At 37.6% G+C, this 23,437-nt stretch overlaps 1 protein-coding gene across 5 annotated transcripts in view; it reads right to left on the bottom strand.

Moving 5' to 3' along the window:
- Kiaa0586 (KIAA0586 ortholog) overlaps positions 1-23,437 on the bottom strand; it is a 107,234-nt gene that overhangs the window by 35,853 nt on the left and 47,944 nt on the right. For 4 of the 5 annotated variants that reach the window (XM_048361856.1, XM_048361858.1, XM_048361853.1 and 1 more), the window contains exons 14-24: positions 22,776-22,950; positions 21,513-21,707; positions 16,240-16,427; positions 14,011-14,121; positions 12,898-12,975; positions 10,890-11,083; positions 7,602-7,720; positions 6,219-6,418; positions 3,340-3,499; positions 1,968-2,202; positions 241-494 (exon numbers count right to left, since the gene is read on the bottom strand). In XM_048361856.1, coding sequence (XP_048217813.1) covers positions 241-494; positions 1,968-2,202; positions 3,340-3,499; positions 6,219-6,418; positions 7,602-7,720; positions 10,890-11,083; positions 12,898-12,975; positions 14,011-14,121; positions 16,240-16,427; positions 21,513-21,707; positions 22,776-22,950 — 1,909 coding nt within the window. The remainder of the gene's footprint in view (positions 1-240; positions 495-1,967; positions 2,203-3,339; positions 3,500-6,218; positions 6,419-7,601; positions 7,721-10,889; positions 11,084-12,897; positions 12,976-14,010; positions 14,122-16,239; positions 16,428-21,512; positions 21,708-22,775; positions 22,951-23,437) is intronic. The other variant, XM_048361855.1, reaches the window with a different exon arrangement.

The raw sequence follows: 23,437 nt of genomic DNA, 5'->3' as shown, positions 1-23,437 counted from the left end.
ACCACTTGAGCCACAGCTCCAATTCCAGCTTTCTGGTGGCTAATTGGAGATGAGAGTCTCATGAACTTTACTGCCCAGGCTGGCCTTGAACCACCACCCTCCGATCTTAGCCTCCTGAGCAGGTAGGATTACAAGTGTGAGCCACCAGTACCTGGCAGTAAAAACACTTTTAAAAGGCAAGCATTACTGAGAACATTATCATAATACAACAAGTAAAATCAATTAATACAGGTAACTTACTCCTGGAAGCCAATTTTTGACCATAGCTAAATAAAATTTCTCCTTCAGAGATGGGCCTATCTAACGTTTCTGTCTCAGTGACAGTAGCACTCAACGTGCTCTCCAGCGTGGATGAACGAGAACTTGGCATCTGTACAGGGGAAGGGGCCGAGGGAGCTGGAGGAAATGGTGTGAAGGGAACTGACTCTGGAGGTGCAGGCTGAGCAGGGAAGACCATACTCTCAGGCTCTTCATCTTTAGCCACAGACATTACTCTAAGAAGATAAAAACATATTTCAGATTTATTAGGTCATTGAAAGTCTATAATCATTTTTATGTAAGAAAAATATAGACTCAAAGGCATGATGTCTCCTTTAGCAAATGATTTCTACCTTCTATACTACTATAATTAACAAGATTCATTGTTTTTTTTCCTTTTTGTGCCAGTCCTGGGGCTTGAACTCAGGGCCTAGGTGCTGGTCCCTGAGCTTATTTCACTCAAGGCTAGCATTATCACTTTGAGCCGCAGCTCCACTTCCAGTTTTCTGGTGGTTAACTGGAGATAAGAGTCCATTATAGACTTTCCTGCTCAGGCTGATGTTGAACAACAATCCTTAGATCTCAGCCTCCTGAGTAGCTAGAATTATTATAGGTGTGAGCCATCAGAGCCTGGCTAAGATTCATTCTTCTAAAATTGTTTTTATGCTTTAATCATAGGCCAACTAGCAAGTTCTAGCCATGAAATATATATACCTACAGTATCCAGTAATATGAAAGTTAACTGATTAACTTGGTAACTGATGATCACACTAAGATGACATCATTTTCTATTTTATTAACAATCTTATGTTTTACTATAATCTGTTTCAAAACATTTTAAAAGGAGGCAAAGGTATAAATACATTTCATAGAAATTTTTAAAAAGAACCATGTTTACAAAACTTCTTAGTCTAGCATGTTGAGGCCCTGGGTTTAATACCTAACATGTTAGGAGGTGAAAAAAAAAATACCTTTACCACCAACTAAACAATCCAAAGCATAATTTGTAGTTTACAAAGATTTATAAATCATGGCTATGTTTTCCATGGGTCATGTAAATCAAATGTATGTCAGAATATAGAGTTACTGAAAGTGAATATAATCCACCCTCCCTATCTACAAGCATCTATACTTTTTCCTTGTAATTATCCCCTGATCAATTCAATACAACAACTCTTCACAGAGCATTTATGTCTGTGCTAGAAACAATGGTAAGCATATGTTCATAGATTATATGCAAATACTATGCTATTTTATATAAAGGGATTTGAATGTGTGAATTTTAGCATGAGAGTGTGTCCAGGTACAAATTCCTTCTCAGATACAGAGGGACAAGTATAGGACTGGGAACAGTAACTTGTGTCTGTAAATTTTAGTGTATGGAGGCAGAGACCGGGGAGATTGTAGTTTAAGGCTAGTCTGAGCAAAAAGTTGACAAGACCATCTCAACAAAAAACTTAGCATAAAGGTTCATGACTGCAATTCCAGCTACATGAAAGGCATAGGTAGGAGAATCATAGTCTAAGACTGGCCTTGGGGAAAAACATGAAAGTTATATAAAAATAAAGAACTACAGCAAAAAAGGTAGGAAGCATAGTTCAAATGGTAGAGCACCTATGAAACAAGCACAAGGCCCTGAGTTCAGTTCCTAGTCCTGGCAAAACAAAACAGAAACACAGCGATGGAGACAATTGTATGTTCTTTCTTACATAGCTCTTGGGTGAAGTTCCTCTTGACATGAGTTAGGGTTCTCTTCATCCAATGGCAGGTCTCCATCTCCCCATGGCTTAGGAATCTTCAATTCTGGGCTTAGCATCTTCAATTTATTAACAGAAATCTCTGACAAAGTTGGGGTCAGAGCTGCTGCTGGGGGAGGTGTAGAAGTAGGAGTAATGGTTGGAGTATTAAGTGTGATGGCAGGCATATCATTTCCTAAAGATTTTTCTTAAAAAGAAAAAAAAAATAAAGGTCGGTAAAGGAAGGCATGTATATAATGCTTCAGATACCCCCTTAACATTCTGGCATACAAATAAGAGCAATAAGAACAACAATGGTGAGAGTTGTGGCTGTTAATGAGAGATCTCCTGAATTAAGTTAGTACAGTATAAGAAGTATAAGAGCCGGGAATGTGGCTTAGTAATAGAGTGCTTTCCTAGCATGCATGAAGCCTTGGGTTTGGTTCCTCAGAACCATATAAACAGAAAAGGCCAAAGTGGCTCTGTGGCTCAAGTGGTAGAGTGCTAGCCTTGAACAAAAAGAAGCTCAGGGAGAGTACCTGAGTTCAAGCCCCAGAACTGGCAAAAAAAAAAAGATGAAATACTTTGCCAGGTGCCGGTGGCTAACACCTGTAATCCTAGCTACTCAGGAGGCTGAAATCTGAGGATCAGAGTTCAAAGCCAGCCCAGGCAGGAAAATCTGTGAAACTTTTATCTCCAATTAATCACCAGAAAACCGGAAGTAGTACTGTGGCTCAAAGTGGTAGAATGCTAGACTTGAGCTGAAGAGCTCAGGGACAGCGCCTAGAAACAGAGTTCAAGCCCCACGACTGACCATTATAAAAAAAAAAAAAAAGTATAAGAAAATAACTTTGTAAGGGAAGGATTTTTAAAGTAATCCATCTATTAGATTATATACTTTAAGAAGTGGTAATATAGTTTAAGTATCTCCTAGGGCTAAAAGATATTTAATTCCCAAAGGCAGGAGATATTTGGAGGTGGGACCTTTGGGAACTAATTAAGGGTGAGATGAGGACTAGAGGGCAGGGGTTCCAAACTTTTCCACCATGTAGTAGCTCCTCCTGACATTTCTGATACAGCAAGGAAGCCCTTAACAGATGTATTCCCTTAGCCTTGGACTTTCCAGCCTCCAGAAATGTAAGAAATTAATTTCTTTTCTTTATAAACTATTCAATATGTGATATTTGGTTACAGAAATGTAAAATGGTCAAGTGATGACTAATTCTTTAATTTCCTTGCAGAAAAAAAATGATTTTCTAAGCAATGACTATGAATATGCTAAAGCATCTTAGAAAACAAATCACAAAATTTTAGTTAATAGGTGCTACAGAAATAAAGGTCATACCTTTTTCAGCAAATATTTCTTTCACAGAAAAAGCTATCTCATGATCCGAATCACAGGGAGAGGAATCTGGAGTTTTTAATACCACAAGCTCCTTAGGGGATGGTGGAGGTGAGCAAGGGGGAGTAGGCTGTGGGGTGGCCACTGGGGTGGCCACTCTCTCCTAAAATAAATTAGTAAAACAAAACAAGTGCTATTTATTATCATCAAAATAAAAATATTCAACAATAATATTGAGCTCATCCATAGACTATAAAGAACTTAAATAGGCAAAAAAAAGACCAATAATAACAACGAAAAGGAGTCTCAGGTTCCCTACAAATGATCTAAAGAAACTGGCAACTGCCTCTAAATTAGGCCCCTTAGGAAAAAAAAAATTTTTTTTTTGCAGTCCTGGGGTTTAAACTCAGGGCCTGAGCACTGCCCCTGGCTTCTTTTTGCTCAAGGCTAGCACTCTACCACTTGAGCCACAGCACTAGTTCCAGGCTTTTCTGTTTATCTGGTGCTGAGGAATCAAACCCAGGGCTTCATGCATGCTAGGCAAGCACTCTACCATTAAGCCACATTCTCAGCCACCCCCCCCGAAGTGGCCTGCCACTTGAGCCACAGTACCAATTCCAGCTTTTTTGAGTAGTTTACTGGAGATAAGAGTCTCATAGAGTTTCCTGCTTGGGCTGGCTTCGAACTTCAATCCTCAGATCTCAGTCTCCTGTGTAGCTAGGATTATAGACATGAGCTACTGGCATCCAGCTTAAGTACTATATAGAGAGAAGACTAAACACATACTGCTGAGGACCAACCCCAACTACATTGACAGCCAGGTCCTGCAACAGAAAGAATTTTAACGGACAGGATGTCAGAAACAAAAACAGAACAAAAACCCAAAACAGCCTTTAAGCACAAAAGGAACCGTATGTAACAAGTAATGAAAAGATAAGGAGGGCTGGGGATATAGCCTAGCGGCAAGAGTGCCAGCCTCGGATACACGAGGCCCTAGGTTCGATTCCCCAGCACCACATATGCAGAAAACGGCCAGAAGCGGCGCTGTGGCTCAAGTGGCAGAGTGCTGGCCTTGAGCGGGAAGAAGCCAGGGACAGTGCTCAGGCCCTGAGTCCAAGGCCCAGGACTGGCAAAAAAAAAAAAAAAAAAAAAAGAAAAGATAAGGAAAATGTAGGGAAATAGGAGAAATGAAGACAATAGAGATGGGAAGTCCTAAGGAAAAAAGGGAAACACTTTAATATTAATCTGTTGAATATGTAATTACTCAAGTGGTTCAAAATGTTTAAGATATCAAAGCATGACAGTAGGTTTCCTACGTGTGTCCTTTCTGCACAGTTCCCTTCCTCAGTTATCAAAAAATATTGACTTCTGTCACTTCATAGGTCTATAGATACACCAATGGAATAAACCTGAAGCAATAGGACTGCTTAAACTTTGTGATTTATAGGATCAGAAGTGACGATAGTTTTACAATTGGTAATACAGAATAAATTTCGGATTTGTATAATTTCATGCTGCTCTAACAGAATTCTATTATATATAATAAGGCAGATCAAACAATCTGTAATAAATATATCTTCTATATATTTTAAAAAGATTAAAAAAAGACATTTTTGGAACATGTGGGAAAATTTGATAATAGTTTCACTGTTTATTAGTAACACATAATATTAAATTTGGTGGGACATGATATGCTATTTTAGTTACTGAAGAAAACAACTTGTTCATTGGTGATACTACTGATGCTTTGAGTTAAGGTATAATGGCATCTGCAACTTTCAAGTCATTTTTAAAGGACAGTAAATACAATGATTTGAAAATTGGCCAATATGTTGTCAGTTGTGAAATACAGAAAACGGGCATACAGGCGGTCAGTGTATCACACTTTCAACTTTTCTGTAGATTTAAAACTTTTAAAAGTAAAATGCTAAGGAAAAACTTTTGATGATAGCAACAAAAATGGGGAGGAAGCAGGTTAAGAAAGAATAACAAAAATGGGGCTGGGGATATAGCCTAGTGGCAAGAGTGCCTGCCTCGGATACACGAGGCCCTAGGTTCGATTCCCCAGCACCACATATACAGAAAACGGCCAGAAGCAGCGCTGTGGCTCAAGTGGCAGAGTGCTAGCCTTGAGCGGGAAGAAGCCAGGGACAGTGCTCAGGCCCTGAGTCCAAGGCCCAGGACTGGCCAAAAAAAAAAAAAAGAATAACAAAAACGAGGTGAGCCGGCACTGGTGGCTCATGCCTGTAATCCTAGCTACTCAGGAGGCAGAGATCTGAGGATCAAGGTTCAAAGCCAGCCCAGGAAGGAAAGTCCATGAGACTATCTCCAATTAACGACTAGAAAACCAGAAGTGGTGCTGTGGCTCAAGTGGTAGAGCACTAGCCTTGAGCTGAAGAGCTCAGGGACAGCGTACCCAGCCCCAGAGTTCAAGCCCCATGACTGAAAAGAAAATGAGGTGAGTCTGATTGGAGTATATTATATGCATGTATGTAAATATCACAAAGAAACCCCTTTCTATAATTAATCTATATTAAAAATGTATTTCACAGCCATTCCAAAAGCAATACTTACAAAACCATTTGGTTTTGGTTTTGTATGTATAAAACAACTGTACAACTCATGGAGGGGAGAGGAAAGGGGGGGGAATGAGTGAGGTAACAAGTCGGATAAGAAATGTACTCACTGCCTTACAAATGAAACTGTAACCCCTCTGTACTTCACTTTGACAATAAAGAAAAAAATATATATTTCAAATTATAAAAATAAGGAATAAAATTCCATCACAAACTATGATCACATGATATGTAGTTTAAATTTTATTTAAGCCTATCAAAAAATGCCCCAGAACTCTTCAGTCATTAAAGGAGAGTCATTCTTACCGGCAAGCATGTTTCATTTGTTGAAATATCACCAGAAGCACTTGCAGCAGCAGGGCCTTGCTTCTTTGTTTCCTGGTCACCCAGCATGACAGCAATGGTCTCAGCAAGAGCTTCATTCACAAAATGGCTAATCATGTCTGAATTCACAGGAACCCCTGCATCAACAAAGAGCTGAAGAGCACCACCACTTGCTCCTTCCATTAAAAAGTGAAAGATATTCAACATAAGTGGGCAAGAAACATAGGAGCAACCTAAATCTTTTTTTATATATTTTTAATTATAAAAGCCCATGAAGTTTATTTTAATGGGTCAGTGAAAATATGCCTTACCCGCTAAACATCAAGCGCAACCTAAATCTTAATTCTTCAACTTTTAGAGATTCCAATATGTGTTATGGTACCAATATATGTTGGGGTGAGAGAAGGAATAAAAGTGAAAATACAAACGTACTTCACTGGCCATGACAAGACTAAGATGGTAAATATTTACATTCTATCTCAACAAGCCAAAAGAGGAAGGAGGAAAACATACAGATATATTGCCTTTTTCCCATCACTATAGAATTGAATAAATGTCAGGTACTAGTGGCTCTCACCTATAATCCTAGCTACCCAGGAGGCTGAGATCTGAGAATCAGTTTAAGAAGCTAGCCCAGCAAGAAAGTCATGAGACTCTTAGCTAAAAGAACAAGGCAAGAGCTGGTTTTGGCAGAAAAATGAAATAGATATTGGCCCTGTCAAATGCAGGATGGCCAGTGGAGCATTAAGTAGAATAGAAAACAGGGTTGGCAATAGTGGCATAAGTACCATCCTATCTTCTCTAGAGGTGGAGATTAGGAGAAAAAAAGGTTGGTGACATGGCTCAGTAGTAGAGCACCTTCCTAAGCAGGCACGGAGCCCTGAGTTTAAACACCAGTACCATAAAAAAGAAGAAGAAAGCTCATTTAAGTATTCAGTGAATGTGTTCTTATTAGGTACCAGTGAAGGGATTTAAGTATTCAGTGAATGTGTTCTTATTAGGTATCAGTGAAGGGCTAGGCAGCAAAGAAGAAACATCTTTACTGGAGTAAATTTATTGTCTAGTGAGTAAGAAAGACATATAAAATCAACCATAATGTAATCTAGTAATTATCCTAACGAACACACTAAATTATATACATAAACATACAAATTACATGTAAGCATATATTATATACATGTACATATAGATTTACTATGATAGAATAATAAGAGAATTTAGGGTAGAGGGATGAGGGAAGTATCTTAATCTAAAAGCTGCATTAGGGAATAAAGGATGAAGATATCTTTGGGATATATAAATCCACAATGAACTAAAGATTTTAACTCTAGGTAACAACAAAAGAAAGAAAATATTCTGACTTACCAATGTCAGAAGTCAATGATTCACTTGCCTCACTAACTGAGACACTGCCATTAAGCCTGGCCTGTTGCTGGATTGGAAAGAGTCTAGAGATGATTCTTGACATTATTTCTTGTTCTACCCTGAGGGAATAAAATAACTCCTAATTTTGGTTGAAGTATATAACACGTTACACAAATAATCTTTAAACCTAACCTTTACGTATCGCATAAATTACATATGGAAGCAGCCATCTGAAAAGTACATCTGCAAACATGTATTTTCCAACAAGAAAAAGCACATGGAACAGAATTTTTAAAAATCTTTCCTATTAGTCTAATGAAAAGCTTAATGGAACCCTTAAATTCATCATAAGATTTGGCCAATGATTATCTGGCACATCTTGTGCCTAAAGAAAGAAAAACTTTTTTCCATGTCATTTTGAGGAAAGGGAAGAGAAAAGGAAAGGATGAAGAAACACTTCTTTTGCTGTATTTCTTTCTTTTTTGTTGTTTTTTATTTTGTGCTTTTTTTTTTGTTATTCTTTTGTTTTCTTTTTTTGTGCCTGGGCTGGCTTTGAACTGTGATCCTCAGATCTCAGCCTTCTGAATAGCTAGGATTACAGGTGTGAGCTACTGGCGCCCTTTCTTTTTCTTTTTTGTAGATAGGGTTGTATTGCTTAGTCCTGCCTCTCTAGCACTGGGTTTACAGTCATGGAACACCAGCCCTAGCTTAAATCAGGTGTCTAGGTTTCTTTAAAAAGTTAAACTCCTTTGTACAACTACTTAAAAGGTAAAAATTAATAAAGAAACATTAGCATGAGGTAAGGTAAAAACAACCCAAGACCTCATATGAAAAATAAAAGCAAAAAGAGTTGGGCATGATTCAAGGCGTAGAACTTCCTGCCTAGCAAACAGTAGGTAGCTTATTTTTAGCCAGTACCACCAAAAAAAAGCTTTCAACATTTACCTCCCCATCCTGCCCAGCCTCCTCCCTGCTCCTCCTCTCCCCCCTCCCATACTGCCTCCCCAAGCTCCTCCCCCTTCCCCTTCCAGTTACTCCCCCTTGCCCTCCTGCCCCGCCTCCTCCAGCTACTCTCCCTTCCAAGTCCCCCTTCTCCTGCTCCGCCCCTACCCCTCTTGCCATGCCTCTTCCCCTCCTGCCTGCCCTAGGCTCCTCCCCCTCCAGTTTCTCCCCCTTGCCCACCTGCCTACTCCCCTCCCCTCCAGCCCCACCTCCCCAGCTCTTCACCCTTCCCTCTTTTGTGCCCTCTTCCCCTGCTCCTCCCTTTCCATGCCTTGCTGTATTTCTTTAGAACAGCTAAATAGACTTTTTGGGGGGCCAGTCCTGATGCTTAAACTCAGGGCCTGAGCACCTTCCCTGGGCTTTTTCTTTTGGTACAAGGGTAGCACTTTACCACTTGAGCCACAGCGCCACCTCTGGCTGTTTTCTATATATGTGGTGCTAGGGAATCCAACCCAGGGCTTCATGTATACAAGTCAAGCACTCTTGCCACTAGGCCATATTCCCAGCCCAAGAATCACTTTCATATTCACATGTAATATGCAAGTAATGAATTCTTACTACTTTTTGCTATTGTAAATATGTATCAATTTAGACTCTTACCTTGCTTCTAGTGTTGGTATTATATGGCTGAGTAACAGAGCCATAATTATTTCCTTAGAATACATTTCTGAAAGTGAATCACTAGAATAAGGAACATGTGCTTTCTATTTGCACTGCTGGAGACTGAACTGAGTCCTGTCCTAGACCACATTTTGGGTCCTTTTTGCTTTTAGTTTGTTTTCAGGAAGGGTCTGGTGCTAACTTTGCCTGGGCTGGCCTCAAACCTTGATCCTGTCTTCACTTTGAGTAGCTGGGTTTACAGGTATGTCCCACCAAGCCTGGCCAGAAAATGTCCATTAATTTTTTTTTCTTTATTGTCCAGTGAAGTACAGAGGGGTTATAGTTTCATATGTAAGACAGTGAGTACATTTCTTATCCAACTTGTTACCTCCTCCCTTATTTTTCCCCACCTCTCCCCTCCCCCTTCCCCCTACCCCCTATGAGTTGTACAACTGATTTACACCAAATGGTTTTGTAAATATTGCTTTTGTCTTTTTATCCTTTGTCTCTCGATTTCTGTATTCCCTTTCCCTTCCCTAGTTCTAATACATGTATATACAGTATCCGGGGTACTAAGATCAGATACAGTGATAGCAGGGCTAAAACCACGGAAAGGGAATATGAGAGAAAAAAAGAAAAAGAAAAAAAAAGGGTACTGTTTCATGTGGCATGTTGAAAATAATTACAACAATGATATACCACTTGTTTCTATAATGTGGAGTTCATTTCACTTAGCATCACCTTATTTGTTCATACGGGTATAGCTATTGGGCTATTGTGATCTTCTGCTATGATGAACCTAAACATGTATTAATTATTCCCTAAGAGGGAAACCATAGTGAACTGCCCCCTCAACAAAAGGACTACAGAACTGCAAAGAGACTTCTCTGAAGAGGAAATGAGAATGGCCAAGAGACACATGAAGAAGTGCTCCACATCACTGGCTATAAAAGAAATGCGAATCAAAACAACATTGAGATTCCACCTCACCCCAGTAAGATTGTCCATAATCAGGAAAACTAATAATAACAAATGCTGGAGGGGATGTGGCCAAAAGGGATCCCTACTACATTGTTGGTGGGAATGTAAATTTGTTCAACCACTCTGGGAAGCGGTATGGAGGTTCCTCAGAAGGCTAAATATAGAGCTCTCCTACAATCCAGCAGCCCCACTTTTGGGCATCTACCCAAAAGACCACAAACAAAATCACAGTAATGCCACCAGCACAACAATGTTCATCGCAGCACAATTTGTCATAGCGAGAATCTGGAACCAACCCAGATGCCCCTCAGTAGACGAATGGATCAGGAAAATGTGGTACATATACACAATGGAATTTTATGCCTCTATCAGAAAGAAGGATATTGCCCCATTTGTAAGGAAATGGAAGGACTTGGAAAAAATAATACTAAGTGAAGTGAGCCAGACCCAAAGAAACATGGATGAACACGTCCATTTTTAATGCTTCTGTTACTCAAATAATGCCTTCTTTTACTCTAGAAGATAGCCCAGAAAAAAGATTCAAGAGCAAAAATAATTTAAAATCATTATATCAAATAATTTTCAGTGACTTTCACAAAGGCAAAATTTAATGAAAAAAAACAAGGAAGTTTCTCAACTATAATCAAATACTTTACAGTTATACTTGCTACTGCGAATCTAATCAAATCAATATTGTAAACTCACCACTGAACTAAGTTATTTTCCAATGTTTCTTTTCTCTCTATTACTTTCTCCAGAATATCAGTAGTTGGATGAAATGTAGAAACAACTGGTGGAAATGGAGGACCATTATATTTTGTAGAAACAACTTTAACACTTCTATTAAACTCCAGCATTGGTTCAGAACATTCTGGAATTTCATCACGTGTTTCTTCTTCCTGGTATCAATAAAAAAGACACAACTATGATATTCATGTATTTCTTCAACATTTTCAAACATTGGTTTAGGTAGAGAACTAAACTATACAAAAGAATTAACAAACATTTTAAATTAGGTTATATTTGGGGCATTAAATGCTTATTACACAAACCACAATTGAAGAAACCTTAATTGCCTAATAGTTTCTCCTTTTGAAACCAAATATTTGAGCTGAAGATGTAGCACAGTGGTAGAGTACTTGCCTAGTATTTGTGAGGCCCTGGGTTTCATCTCCATCACCATAAAAAACAAAACAGAATATCAATATTCACTCTACATAGTTATAAAAAAAAAAGAAATCTTGATTGCACCTGAACTATTAATAAGCATTGTTAATATTTCCATTTAGAAATTTATTATCATAAAACTTTTTCCCAAATATCATTTTGTTCTTATAAAATCTAGTTTACATTAAATATGCAGTTAGATCACTTTATATATTACTTTTATCATCAGGTCATGCTCAAAAGTTACTTCTGATATTAAAATTTTTATTATGAAATTTCCATAAACATTTAAAAGTAAACAAAACTTGGGCTGGAAATATGGCCTAGTAGCAAGAGTGCTTATCTCCTGTTCATGAAGCCCTGGGTTTGATTCCCCAGCACCACGTATATAGAAAATGGCCAGAAGGAGCGCTGTGGCTCAAGGGGCAGAGTGCTAGCCTTGAGCAAAAAGAAGCCAGGGACAGTGCTCAGGCCATGAGTCCAAGGCTCAGGACTGGCAAAAAAAAAAGTAAACAAAACTGTTCCCATGTAGTAACTGTTACATGAAAATAACCTGAACTGAGTGTATCGGGTCTCCAATTCATGGTCATTTCCGATACCTAAAATAAGATTTGATTTTTGGATTGATAAACCTAAAGTTAGTTAGTTCCAAAAGTCAGAGAAATATAAAAAGTACACCATTTTTATTTTAAATTTAAGGTAATTTCATGTTTTTATAGTCTATAATCTCTTCTCCCATCTTTGATATTTTCTCCCCCATTTTCTCTCCTTGCATTTTATTACTTCAATATAACTTTGCCCTCCATATGGGAACTTCTCTAGGATTGTGGATTATTTCCAACTTTTTTCCAATATGAACAACACACACACACACACACACACACACACACACACACTCTCTCTCTCTCTCTCTCTCTCTCTCTCTAATATAAACAACTCCAATATGAACAAAATAATATAAACTACAACAGCATTCAATAGATAAAAAAAAATAGAAGGCTCAGGGTGGAGAGAAGGTTGATAAAAAATGAAAAGCCAGGTGCTGGTGGCGCAAGCCTATAATCCTGCCTACTCAGAAGGCTGAGATCTTAGGATCATAGTTCAAAGCCAGATTGGTTAGGAAAGTCTGTGAGACTTATCTAAGTGGTGGTCTGGCTCAAGTGGTAAAGTGGTAACCTTGAGAAGAAAAATGGAAGCTTTGGGACAGTGCCCAGGTCCTGAGTTCAAGCCCCAGGATGGGTACATAGAAAAAAGTAATGGAAGCAGGTGAGGTGAGATCCAGGTGGGAAAGACCTATGATTATTACATTTCATGGAGGCAGAAGGTAACACACATAGATAAAACTGGACCACAGAATGATAACTTTATATACAGGTTTAAAATAGAAGTATACTGTGGTAAAATGAGTATATAAAAGTAAAAAGTATATAGAAGTAAAAATGAGTTTCTCGAAAGCACTGTAAAGTGATGTAGAAAGTCAAAGGTATTCAACCACCTGTATAAATACTAGGAGAAAAACAACTTCTCATGTTCTAAATTTTATTACCTGTGTAACATCAATTACTTGATCAAAGTTAGTTCCAGGCAACTTTAAGTCTTCATCTACCTTCATAAATTCTGGAGTCTAAGAAAAGATTTTCAGAAAGTTTTTGCTATGCTCAAGTTGTAAAAATTTATATATCATGTATCATATTTCCAAATGGCTCTATTTTTATATTTTGCATTTATATTTTTGCAATTTGAATGTTTCATTTACTTAATAAATGAAATCCAAACTAGTCTCTAAGCCTTTAGATCATTATTTCAATAGCTGTATAAGTTAAATATCAGTTTTAGTACTAAATTTTAACATTTAAAGGACTGTCAATAAGTAACTTAAGTCACTGACCAATAGGTTGACAAGATTATGATTTTTCTATAGTTCAGATAAAGTGCTTATTATGTATATCTATAGAAGTATACACAAACTCACAAAAGGCAGTACTTTTAGACAGTCATTTGAGAAGTCTAAAATATGGGCTTTATTATATAAAACTGAGTCACCAAAAGCCAGATCAGTCTCTTGCTGAGAGTAGAATGATTAAAAGTCCAAAAATTTACTATCTTTAAATATATTTCAATAAATTTTCAATGAAAAAATTATTAATTTAAGTTAAATTAAATAGAGATCTTTGATGTTTTCTGTTACCTTCAGTGATCAAATCTGCTTTCAATAAATAAAAGTTAGGATTCAGATAAGTTACAGTGCTATTACGCTGCAGCAAAAGTCATAAATGCCAATCATGTCAACAGTATGATGACGTAATATCCCTAGATATAAACTCCAATTGTCCTTAGAAGATTTACATTCAAAGAATCTAATTCTCATGTAAATCAGAGATTACTTACCAAATAGGTAGAAATTCTTTCTTCACATATGTGTCTCACAACTTGCATACCAAAATATTACCTTCTGTATAACTTACAAGTAAAAAGATCTTAAACTTTCTTTTTCAAGTTTATAAATAATTTAAAATGCATTATTACTGTAGTCCATTATTATATTATATATCCATTATTATAATAGATTATTATTTGATAGAAAGCTTTGTGTGCATTGATAGCTAAAATCTGTAGTCAGACATTAGGAAAGGAAGGATGACAGAACTTTGACATCTACCTGTATTCCGGTGTTTGGTGGAGAAAAAGAGGCTTCTTGGAGACTAGGCAGAGAAGACTCAGCATCCACACTGCTGTAGGAAATGCTGTCGATATCTACACTCGGCAATACCTATAACAGAACACAACATCCAGCTTTCTCCTGATCACTCGCACTCAGGTACTTGTCAAAAATATAGAGAATAAAACATGCCCTTTAAGTTTCTTATGAAGCTAATAGCTGATAATTTTTTAATTATACAAGGGCATTTTGTTAAATACGGAAAGAGGAAAACACAAAATCCTATCTTAAAAAAACTTTATTTTCATTACTGTAATCTCTTTGCCTTTTTACTAGGTGCTTAGGCATGCAAGTAGTTACTTAGACATATAAAATAGTTCTCATTACAGTATTGCATTATTATTAGTTCACAAGCACCTTATCATGCTTCTGTGTAGGCACCATATTTTAAAGTTAGTAACATTTCAACAAGTATTCATGCTTTATTTCATTAGGGTCCTATTGATCAGCATTTAGAATATTTCCAAATTTACTATTATTACATGTAAAACAATATGAAAATCTTTATATATACAGAGTTTTCTTCCTAAACTTTACATTATTTCATTACATTAGGAATATTAATTAACTTCCTGGGCCACAATGGCATGAATATTGAATTAATTACTAACAAATTACACCTACATAATCTCTAAGTTATCAAAAGCCTAAAGGAAGGGTAGAAGAGGTGACACTGATCAAGATGAATTGTACTCATAATCTGACTTATGGAATTGAAACTTCTTTGTACAACTACTTAATAAAAATAAATAGGGCAGGTACCAGTGGCTGACACCAGTAATCTTAGCTATTCAGGAAGCTGAGATGTGAGGATCATGGTTCAAAGCCAGCCTGGGCAAGAAAGTCTTGAAACCCTTCTCTCCAATAAATTACAAAAAACAAACAAACAAACAAAAAACAGAAGTAGAGCTGCAGCTCAAGTGGTAGAGACTAGCCTTGAGCAAAAGAAGCTCTGAGACAGCCCCCAGACCCTCAGGTAAGCCCCAGAACTGACAAAAAAAAACCCCAAAAAACCCAAAACAAAAAAACTTTTCAATAAGCATAATGAACTAGAAGTTTTAGTGAACTTTTAACTGACTTATAAGACTTTCTACTTAAATGTTAAGACAGGAGTGTGTTATTGTTACAAACTGTGCTTACTCTTTTGTAGACTCTTATTCACATCCTTTGAATATTTCTGGATTTTGATCTATATGTTTTCCCAATTAAAAGTTATCTCTCTACTAGCATTTTCCTTTTCAATGTTGTTTTTCTTATGTAAGTACCTGTTATATTTTACACATTAAGATATTTTCTACCATATCCAAGTTTTCTTCTCTCATATCTGTGCTTGGCCTCAGTTAATATAAAGATTCCATGTAATTGCCTTGTAAGATTTCTGTTTTAATATTGTATAGTTTAACCTACTGTCTTTATGGAACTCAATTGCTATGTAATAGAAATTTAAAGTCTAAAACTGATCTTTCATTCATACTGTTAAACCAGTTATAACATACATATTTCATTTCCATAAATTTTGTTTACCACTAACACAGGAAGTCTCCATCTCACTAAATATACCTTTTAAATAGCAAAGGCTAATTCTAAAATCCTGTTATATTGGACTAACACCAAAACCTTTCACTTTTCTAAGCCCTTTCTTCTTTCAGATATCAAAGTGATCCTTCAGTTTTTTAAGACAAAAGAACATGGTTAATTTTTAAAATTAGAAATTCACTGAATTACAGATTAAGTTGAGGAGAACTGATAACTTGACTAGTCTTCTGTATATAAAACTAAGTTCTCTATGTTCAGCAAGTCTTTTTATGTGTTTATGTAAAGTCTGCAGCATTAGTGTATAATTCACACCTAAGTCTTTTTTTTTTTTTGCCAGTCCTGGGCCTTGGACTCAGGGCCTGAGCACTGTCCCTGGCTTCTTTTTGCTCAAGGCTAGCACTCTGCCACTTCTGAGCCACAGCGCAACCTCTGGCCATTCTCTATATATGTGGTGCTGGGGAATCGAACATTGAGGCAAGCACTCCTACCACTAGGCCATGATCCTAGCCCCCTAAGTCTTTTTAAACCATGATGAAAGTATTTTTGTGAACTATAATCACTAATTTCAAGTACTAATATTGAGCCTAAGATGTTTTTTGCCTTAAAACTTTCTGCTCGTGCACCCTGGCATACCTGCACAGCAAGCTGAGGAGGATCTTTCTTTTCTGACTTCATTTCAACAACTGCTATGTTAGGTTTCTTTACTCTAGCTTCTCCTTTCCGACATGATGGAGGAATAGAAGTAGTCACTGTTACAGGGTGTGGCTTCTTTATAATTACTCCAGGAAGTGGCATGGAATCACTATTACTTTGGGTTTGTCCTAAGAAATTGAGGAAAGAAAAATGAGTGAACTATTTCCAAAACAATTAAGAAAAATCTAATCTACTGCCTGGATCTTGTGATGTTCCTTCATACAAAAGGAAAATATTCTCTTTCCATCATCATCGCTGTCATCATATGTATGTACTACATCATCCTTTTTAGTGATGGGACATTTAAGCTTCTGTATGTGCCACCACCTTCTATCATATTATCTAACATAATTCTCAAAATGAAGGCTATGGGCTTCTAATGTTATAGTTTTTATTTGTTGGGGTTTTTTTTGGTGTGTGTGTGTGTGCGTGTGTGTGTGTGCTATTCCTGAGGCTTGAACTCAGGGCCTGGGTGCAGTCTCTGAGCTTTTTTGTACAAGGCCTGCACGCTACCACTCTACCACTTGAGCCTCAGCTCCACTTCTGGGTTTTTGGTTTGGGTTTTTTTTTTTTTTTTTTTTTTTGCCAGTTCTGGGGCTTGAACTCAGTGCCTGAGCACTATCCCTGGCTTCTTTTTGCTCAAGGCCAGCATTCTACCACTTAAGCCACAGCACCACTTCTGGCTTTCTCTATATATGTGGTGCTGAGGAATCAAACCCAGGGCTTCATGTATGCGAAGCAAGCAATCTACCACTAGGCCATATTCCCAGCCCCTACTTCTGGCTTTTTTGTGTGATTACTTGGAGATAAGAGTCTCATAGACTTTCTTGCTTGGGCTGGCTTCGAACCACAATTCTCAGATCTCAGCTCTCTGACTAGCTAGGACTGCATATGTGAGCCACCATCATCTGGCATTATCTATATTTTAAAACATGCAAAAACCCTGTCAGCTTTCATTTCAAAATCCCCACTTGTTTTCTACATTTCAAAGTAAAGGGAACCGTACAATGTGCTCATTAAAAAGACAGACTCTAGCCAAGGCTGCTAGGTTTGAATTACAGATTCACTCCTGCTGTGTAACCACTGACAAAATAATTATTTTCTATCTTAATTTTTTAGTCTATAAAATTGTAATATTAAGAACATATTATGATCATATTAAGATGTACTTCCGTAGTGGAATACTTGTCCTAGCATGCATAAGCCTTGGGTTCAGTCCCAGAGCCCAAAGAAAACAAAACAAACAACAACAAAACATTTATAAAAAGATTTGCTGTATAAAGAGTACTTTATGTAGTAGATCAAGTAAGTGAATATATGTAAAATACTTAGGCTTTAAAAGCATTATCAGCTGGGTGTTGGTGACTTAGACCGTAATCCTAGCTACTCAGAAGACTGAGATCTGAGGATTGTAGTTTGAAGCCAGTCTGAACAGGAAAGTCCTGGGGACTCTTATCTCCAATTAACCAACAAAAAAACCAGAAGTGGAGTTGTGGCTCAAGTGGAAGATTGCTAGCCTTGGGCCAAAAAAAGAAAAGAAAGAAACCCTCAGGGACAGTGCCCAGGCCCCCTGAGTCCAAGCCCCAGAACTATCACTAAAAAAAAAGTATTACCTACTGTAATCCTAGAAGTCATTAGCCACCAAAATGACAAGCCATTAACCCCTGGTGTCAAAATAAAAAAAACTATTATGTATTAAAAATCATATTGAAATCATACATCAAAACCAAAGAAAAAAATTTTGGGTACAGTGCCTCATGTAAGACAAGCCAGCCTGGCATGGAGGAAGTTAGCCAGTCCCCTTCTCAACTAATAAGCCAGAGGTAGAGGTATACATCTGCTACCACCCTTATACAGGAGGCTGTAGGTAGGAGCACAGTCTTAGGCAAATATTGGACCAAAATATGAAATTCTTTCTGAAAAATAACTAAAGCAAAGGAAAACTGGATATTTAGTTCAAGAAGCAGAGTACCTAGCAAGCATGAGGTCGAGTTCGAATGTCCGTAAAAATAAACAAATTAAGGAAAAATAGTGATGCAACTAGAATAAGTGAACTAGATTTAATGAGCTGGTATGAAGCAAAAAAGATTACCCAATTGTGAAATTGAGAATTGTGAATTGGAGGGTACTGGCTTAGAACATAAAAGCACATAAATCTTACATATTGCATCCTAGTTAAAAGTACATGAGAGGGGCTGGGGATATGGCCTAGTGGCAAGAGTGCTTGACTCCTATACATGAGGCCCTGGGTTCAATTCCCCAGCACCACATATACAGAAAACGGCCAGAAGTGGCGCTGTGGCTCAAGTGGCAAAGTGCTAGTCTTGAGCAAGAAGAAGCCAGGGACAGTGCTCAGACCCTGAGTCCAAGGCCCAGGACTGGCCAAAAAAAAAAAAAAAAAAGATCTAAGAGAGCAGATTCTTCGAGTTAAAGACACTGATGATGTTCCAATAATTCTGGTTGGTAATAAGTGTGACTTGGAAGACGAAAGAGTTGTAGGAAAGGAACAAGGTCAAAATCTAGCAAGACAATGGAACAACTGTGCATTCCTAGAATCTTCTGCAAAGTCAAAAGTAAATGTTAATGAGATTTTTTATGACTTAGTGCGGCAAATTAACAGAAAAACTCCAGTACCTGGGAAGGCTCGCAAAAAGTCGTCCTGTCAGCTGCTTTAATATACTAAATGTGTTGTAGCTCTAAGCCAGGTCTCAAGAACTGTTGCCCAATTCAACAGTGCCAGCATTCCAACTTTGTTAAACCTACCAACATCTTAAATGGACTTTCCTGTGGTGGTACCTTTAAGAGGCGGATGAAAGCTACTATATCAGTTTGCACATTCTAATCACTTTCCAGTATCACAAGAGAGATTTTTACTTATATAATAGTCCTACAAAGGAAATGGAAGGACTTGGAAAAAGTTATACTAAGTGAAGTGAGCCAGACCCAAAGAAACATGGACTCTATGGTCTCCCTTATTGGGAATAATTAGTACAGGTTTAGGCAAGTCATAGCAGAGCATCACAAGGCCCAATAGCTATACTCTTATGAACATATAAGATGATGCTAAGTGAAATGAACTCCATGTTATGGAAACAATTGTTATATCACAGTTGTAACTACTTTCAACATCCTATGTGTATGTGTGGCTTCTATTATTGATGATGTTCTTTTTTTTTGGCCAGTCCTGGGGCTTGGACTCAGGGCCTGAGCACTGTCCCTGGCTTCTTTTTGCTCAAGGCTAGCACTCTGCCACTTGAGCCACAGCGCCACTTCTGGCCATTTTCTGTATATGTGGTGCTGGGGAATTGAACCCAGGGCCTCATGTATATGAGGCAAGCACTCTTGCCACTAGGCCATATCCCCAGCCCTTGATGATGTTCTTGTATCACCTTCCTGTGGTTGTACCTACACTATCTCTGTAATCTTATGTGAGTATATTGGAAACCGTGTATACTGGTATTGGATGCAGGAAATTGAAAGGGAATACCAAATTTGAGAGACACAGGGTAAAAAAAGACAAACAACTACAAAAGCAACACTTGCAAAACTGTTTGGTGTAAGTGAACTGAACACCTCCGGGGGGGGGGGGGGAGGGAAAGGGGGAGGATGCCTAACGTATGAAACTGTAACCTCTCTGTACATCAGTTTGATAATAAAAATTTGAAAGAAAAAAAATAGTCCTACAGTATGCAGCTGGTAAAACCAGAGGCTACATCCAGTATTACTGCTAAGAGACATTCTTCATCCACCAATGTTGTACATGTATGAAAATGGTGTACTGTATACTTTAACACATCCCCATTCTTTGTATTGGAGAGTACAATAATGTAAATCATAAAAGCACCACTATTTTAGCATAATAAAAGAAAGTCCAAAGAGCTCCTATATAGACTACTCCAGATAACTTCACTTCTTTGATACTTGTAGCTTATTGTAATTTTTTTTTAAAAAATTGAAGGTCATTATCATTGTATTGTACAAAATAAGTGCTTTGATTAACACAGCTATATAGTTTTTTTAATTTTTCAAAAACCTGTGGAGACAGTGATCTTGTCTTTAAAATACAATAGTCCTTTCAGTATAATGTCTTAGATTAAAGACGTTGCCTTTAATATCTGTTGGGAAGGAAATGTCCAGATCTTTCAAATCTTATGATGTGTTTTTCTTTTTTGTTTACAAAAGGAACAATGTTTATAGTTGTGTGTACAGTGGGGGTCTACAACAAGAAGTGTATATTTTCAAACAATTTTTTAATGATTTAACAATTTTTGTAAATCATTTTCAGGCTTCTGCAGCTGTAGATTCTCACTGTGAACCCCTTACTTGCTCATGCATAAGTGTATTTGCAATACCAAATATACAGGTTTAGTATTTTTGCCTGTTAGTGATTGTTTCCCATGTGTAACGTTTTGGTTGAGATGTTAAATGGTGGACGAGTACTGTGGATGTGAATGTGGGGAGTAATTTTAATCACGTGTAATTGGTCACAAGGCCTAATTTGCAGTAACTATTGCTGTTTTATTTAACAATGCCTTGTTGCTTTGTATGCATTAACGTGAGCCACAGTATTTAAATTGACCAACCTAAAGTTACAACTACTTTGAGGTGGCCAAATGTAAACTAAAAGCCTTAATTAAAGTCGTGCAATTTTGTATAAAAAAAAAAAGTACATGAGAATGCTTTACAGAACTTCCCTTAGGGCATCTGAGTATTAATTAGCCAACCAAACCTAAATTCTTGAAATTATTATGTCACTGCACGTTTAATAACTTCATTGACAGCAATGTACTATGGAATAGGAAAAGAATGTTTCCTGTGAGCAAAATCACAGCAGGAACTTATCATTTTAAAAACTAGTTCCATGGCTGGGAATATGGCCTAGTGGTAAAGTGCTAGCCTTGTATACACGAAGCCCTGGGTTCAATTCCTCAGCACCATATATACAGAAAATGGCCAGAAGTGGGGCTGTGGCTCAAGTGGCAGAGTGCTAGCCTTGAGCAAAAAGAAGCCAGGAACAGTGCTCAGGCCCTGAGTCCATGCCCCAGGACTGGCAACAAAAACAAAACAAATAAACAAAAACTAGTTCTACCCAGGTTAAGAGACATTCTGGCCCTTTCCAACGTAAAAGAACAAACATACAGAATACAAACTGAATGTTCTGTTCCTGTTCCTAAGAAATTAAAGTTCACTTCACACATTTTGTTGTTTCTTACCTAGAAGAACTGCCATAGGAATCAGATGGCCTTCCAGGGTACCTGAAACAGGAGGCCTTTCTCTGCTTGGGCTGAACAAATACTGCTGATCGCCATGAGGTAGTGTAGGTTTGAGATAGTTTACTTTAGAGCTCACCTTCATGGGTTTCGTTGTATAAAAGTCAGTTTGTGTCCTTATTGACTTGACTTTAGTACCTGAAATAATCATTGGTAACATATATTTTATTATTTACATATTATTGCTGAATAACATTTATTAATCAAATATTATTTGAATATCTATGATACAGTCATCAGCACAGAAATACAGCCAAGCATCGTCACAGAAATTAAATCATTCAACTGAATAAGATGACAGGTTCTTAAAAGGAAAAGTGGCATACAGACCAGAGGTCTGTTCTTAAATGGCCAGATAGTATGTATTTCTTGTTAGAAATGTGGTCTGTTACAACTACTCAATTCTACTGATATGCCATTGAAACAGCTATAAACAGTAAATAAATGATGAGCATAAAATTTTATAACTAAATAAAATTTTATACCCAAAATTATTTTATTTAACTTATATAGTTATATAAGGGAGAATTTCATTGTTACATCTCCACATTTACACTGTATTCCAACTGATCTCAATCCTTCTATCACTGTCTTTTTCTCACCTTTCCCCCCAAAATCACATCCAACAGCTTTTACTGTTCCATTTTCGTAATTAATATCCAAATAAAAATTTTTTGTGTTGGTACTAGGGTTTGAAATCAAACTATATTTATTTGTGCACAAAAGCAACAAAAAATTTCACCTTTGCTAAGGCCTTTTAATAACAAAACTGCAAAAGTGCTCATAAATACTTTCTAATAATAAACAGTATATGTGGATCTCTAAACTCTGATTTATTTCCTCCTATCACAGAAGGAACTATTTTTCAGTTCCTAAGCATTATATAAGCTTAAATATATGCTTAAGAAATAAAGTGCAGGGCTGAGGATATAGCCTAGTGGCAAGAGTGCCTGCCTCGGATACACGAGGCCCTAGGTTCGATTCCCCAGCACCACATATACAGAAAACAGCCAGAAGCGGCGCTGTGGCTCAAGTGGCGGAGTGCTAGCCTTGAGCAGGAAGAAGCCAGGGACAGTGCTCAGGCCCGGAGTCCAAGGCCCAGGACTGGCCAAAAAAAAAAAAAAAAGAAATAAAGTGCAAACAAAAAGAAATAGGATTTTAAACTGGAGATAAAATGCGACAAAAGATGAGGATTCTTATTCTTACCTTTGACTCGTTCTATTACTTTTGGTCTCTGTGGTTTGGACCTAGGAGATGGAGAATTAAATCTGAGATAAGGTCCTTTTTTAAGAGTGCTGCGATGCCCCTGATAAATTGGCTTTCCATATATTTGTAACATGTAATCCTCATCTTGTAGAACTGTGGTTGATTTCAAAAGCTCCTATGAATATAAAACAAAACTCGCTCTGAAAACAGACATCAAACAAGACATGTAGTTTTCTAATGTCTCATTTGGCCACTTTAAGTATTATAATAAAAATGATTATGTTAGACCCCTTAAATTCTGGCTAGACTTTCCAATCCTGAGTTTAAAAAGTATTCAAGTATAGGGTTAGGAATATGGCATAGCGATAAGAGTGCTCGCCTTGCATGTGTAAAGCCCTGGGTTCAATTCCCCAGTATCACAGAAACAGAAAAGGCTGGAAGTGGAGCTGTGGCTCAAGTGGTAGAGTGTTAGCCTGGAGCAAAAAGGAAGCCAGGAACAGTGCTCAGGCTCTGAGTCCAAGCCCCAGGACTGGCCAACAACAACAACAAAAGTATTCACGTATAAAAATCATCTACCTGGGGCTGGGGATATGGCCTAGTGGCAAGAGTACTTGCCTCGTATACATGAAGCCCTGGGTTCAATTCCCCAGCACCACATATAC

The sequence above is a fragment of the Perognathus longimembris genome, chromosome 14 (assembly GCF_023159225.1).
Source record: "Perognathus longimembris pacificus isolate PPM17 chromosome 14, ASM2315922v1, whole genome shotgun sequence".
In the NCBI taxonomy this organism is placed as follows: Eukaryota; Metazoa; Chordata; class Mammalia; order Rodentia; family Heteromyidae; genus Perognathus; species Perognathus longimembris.
The sequence above is the reverse complement of the archived record's forward strand: the minus strand, read 5'-3'. Positions and strand labels throughout refer to the sequence as shown.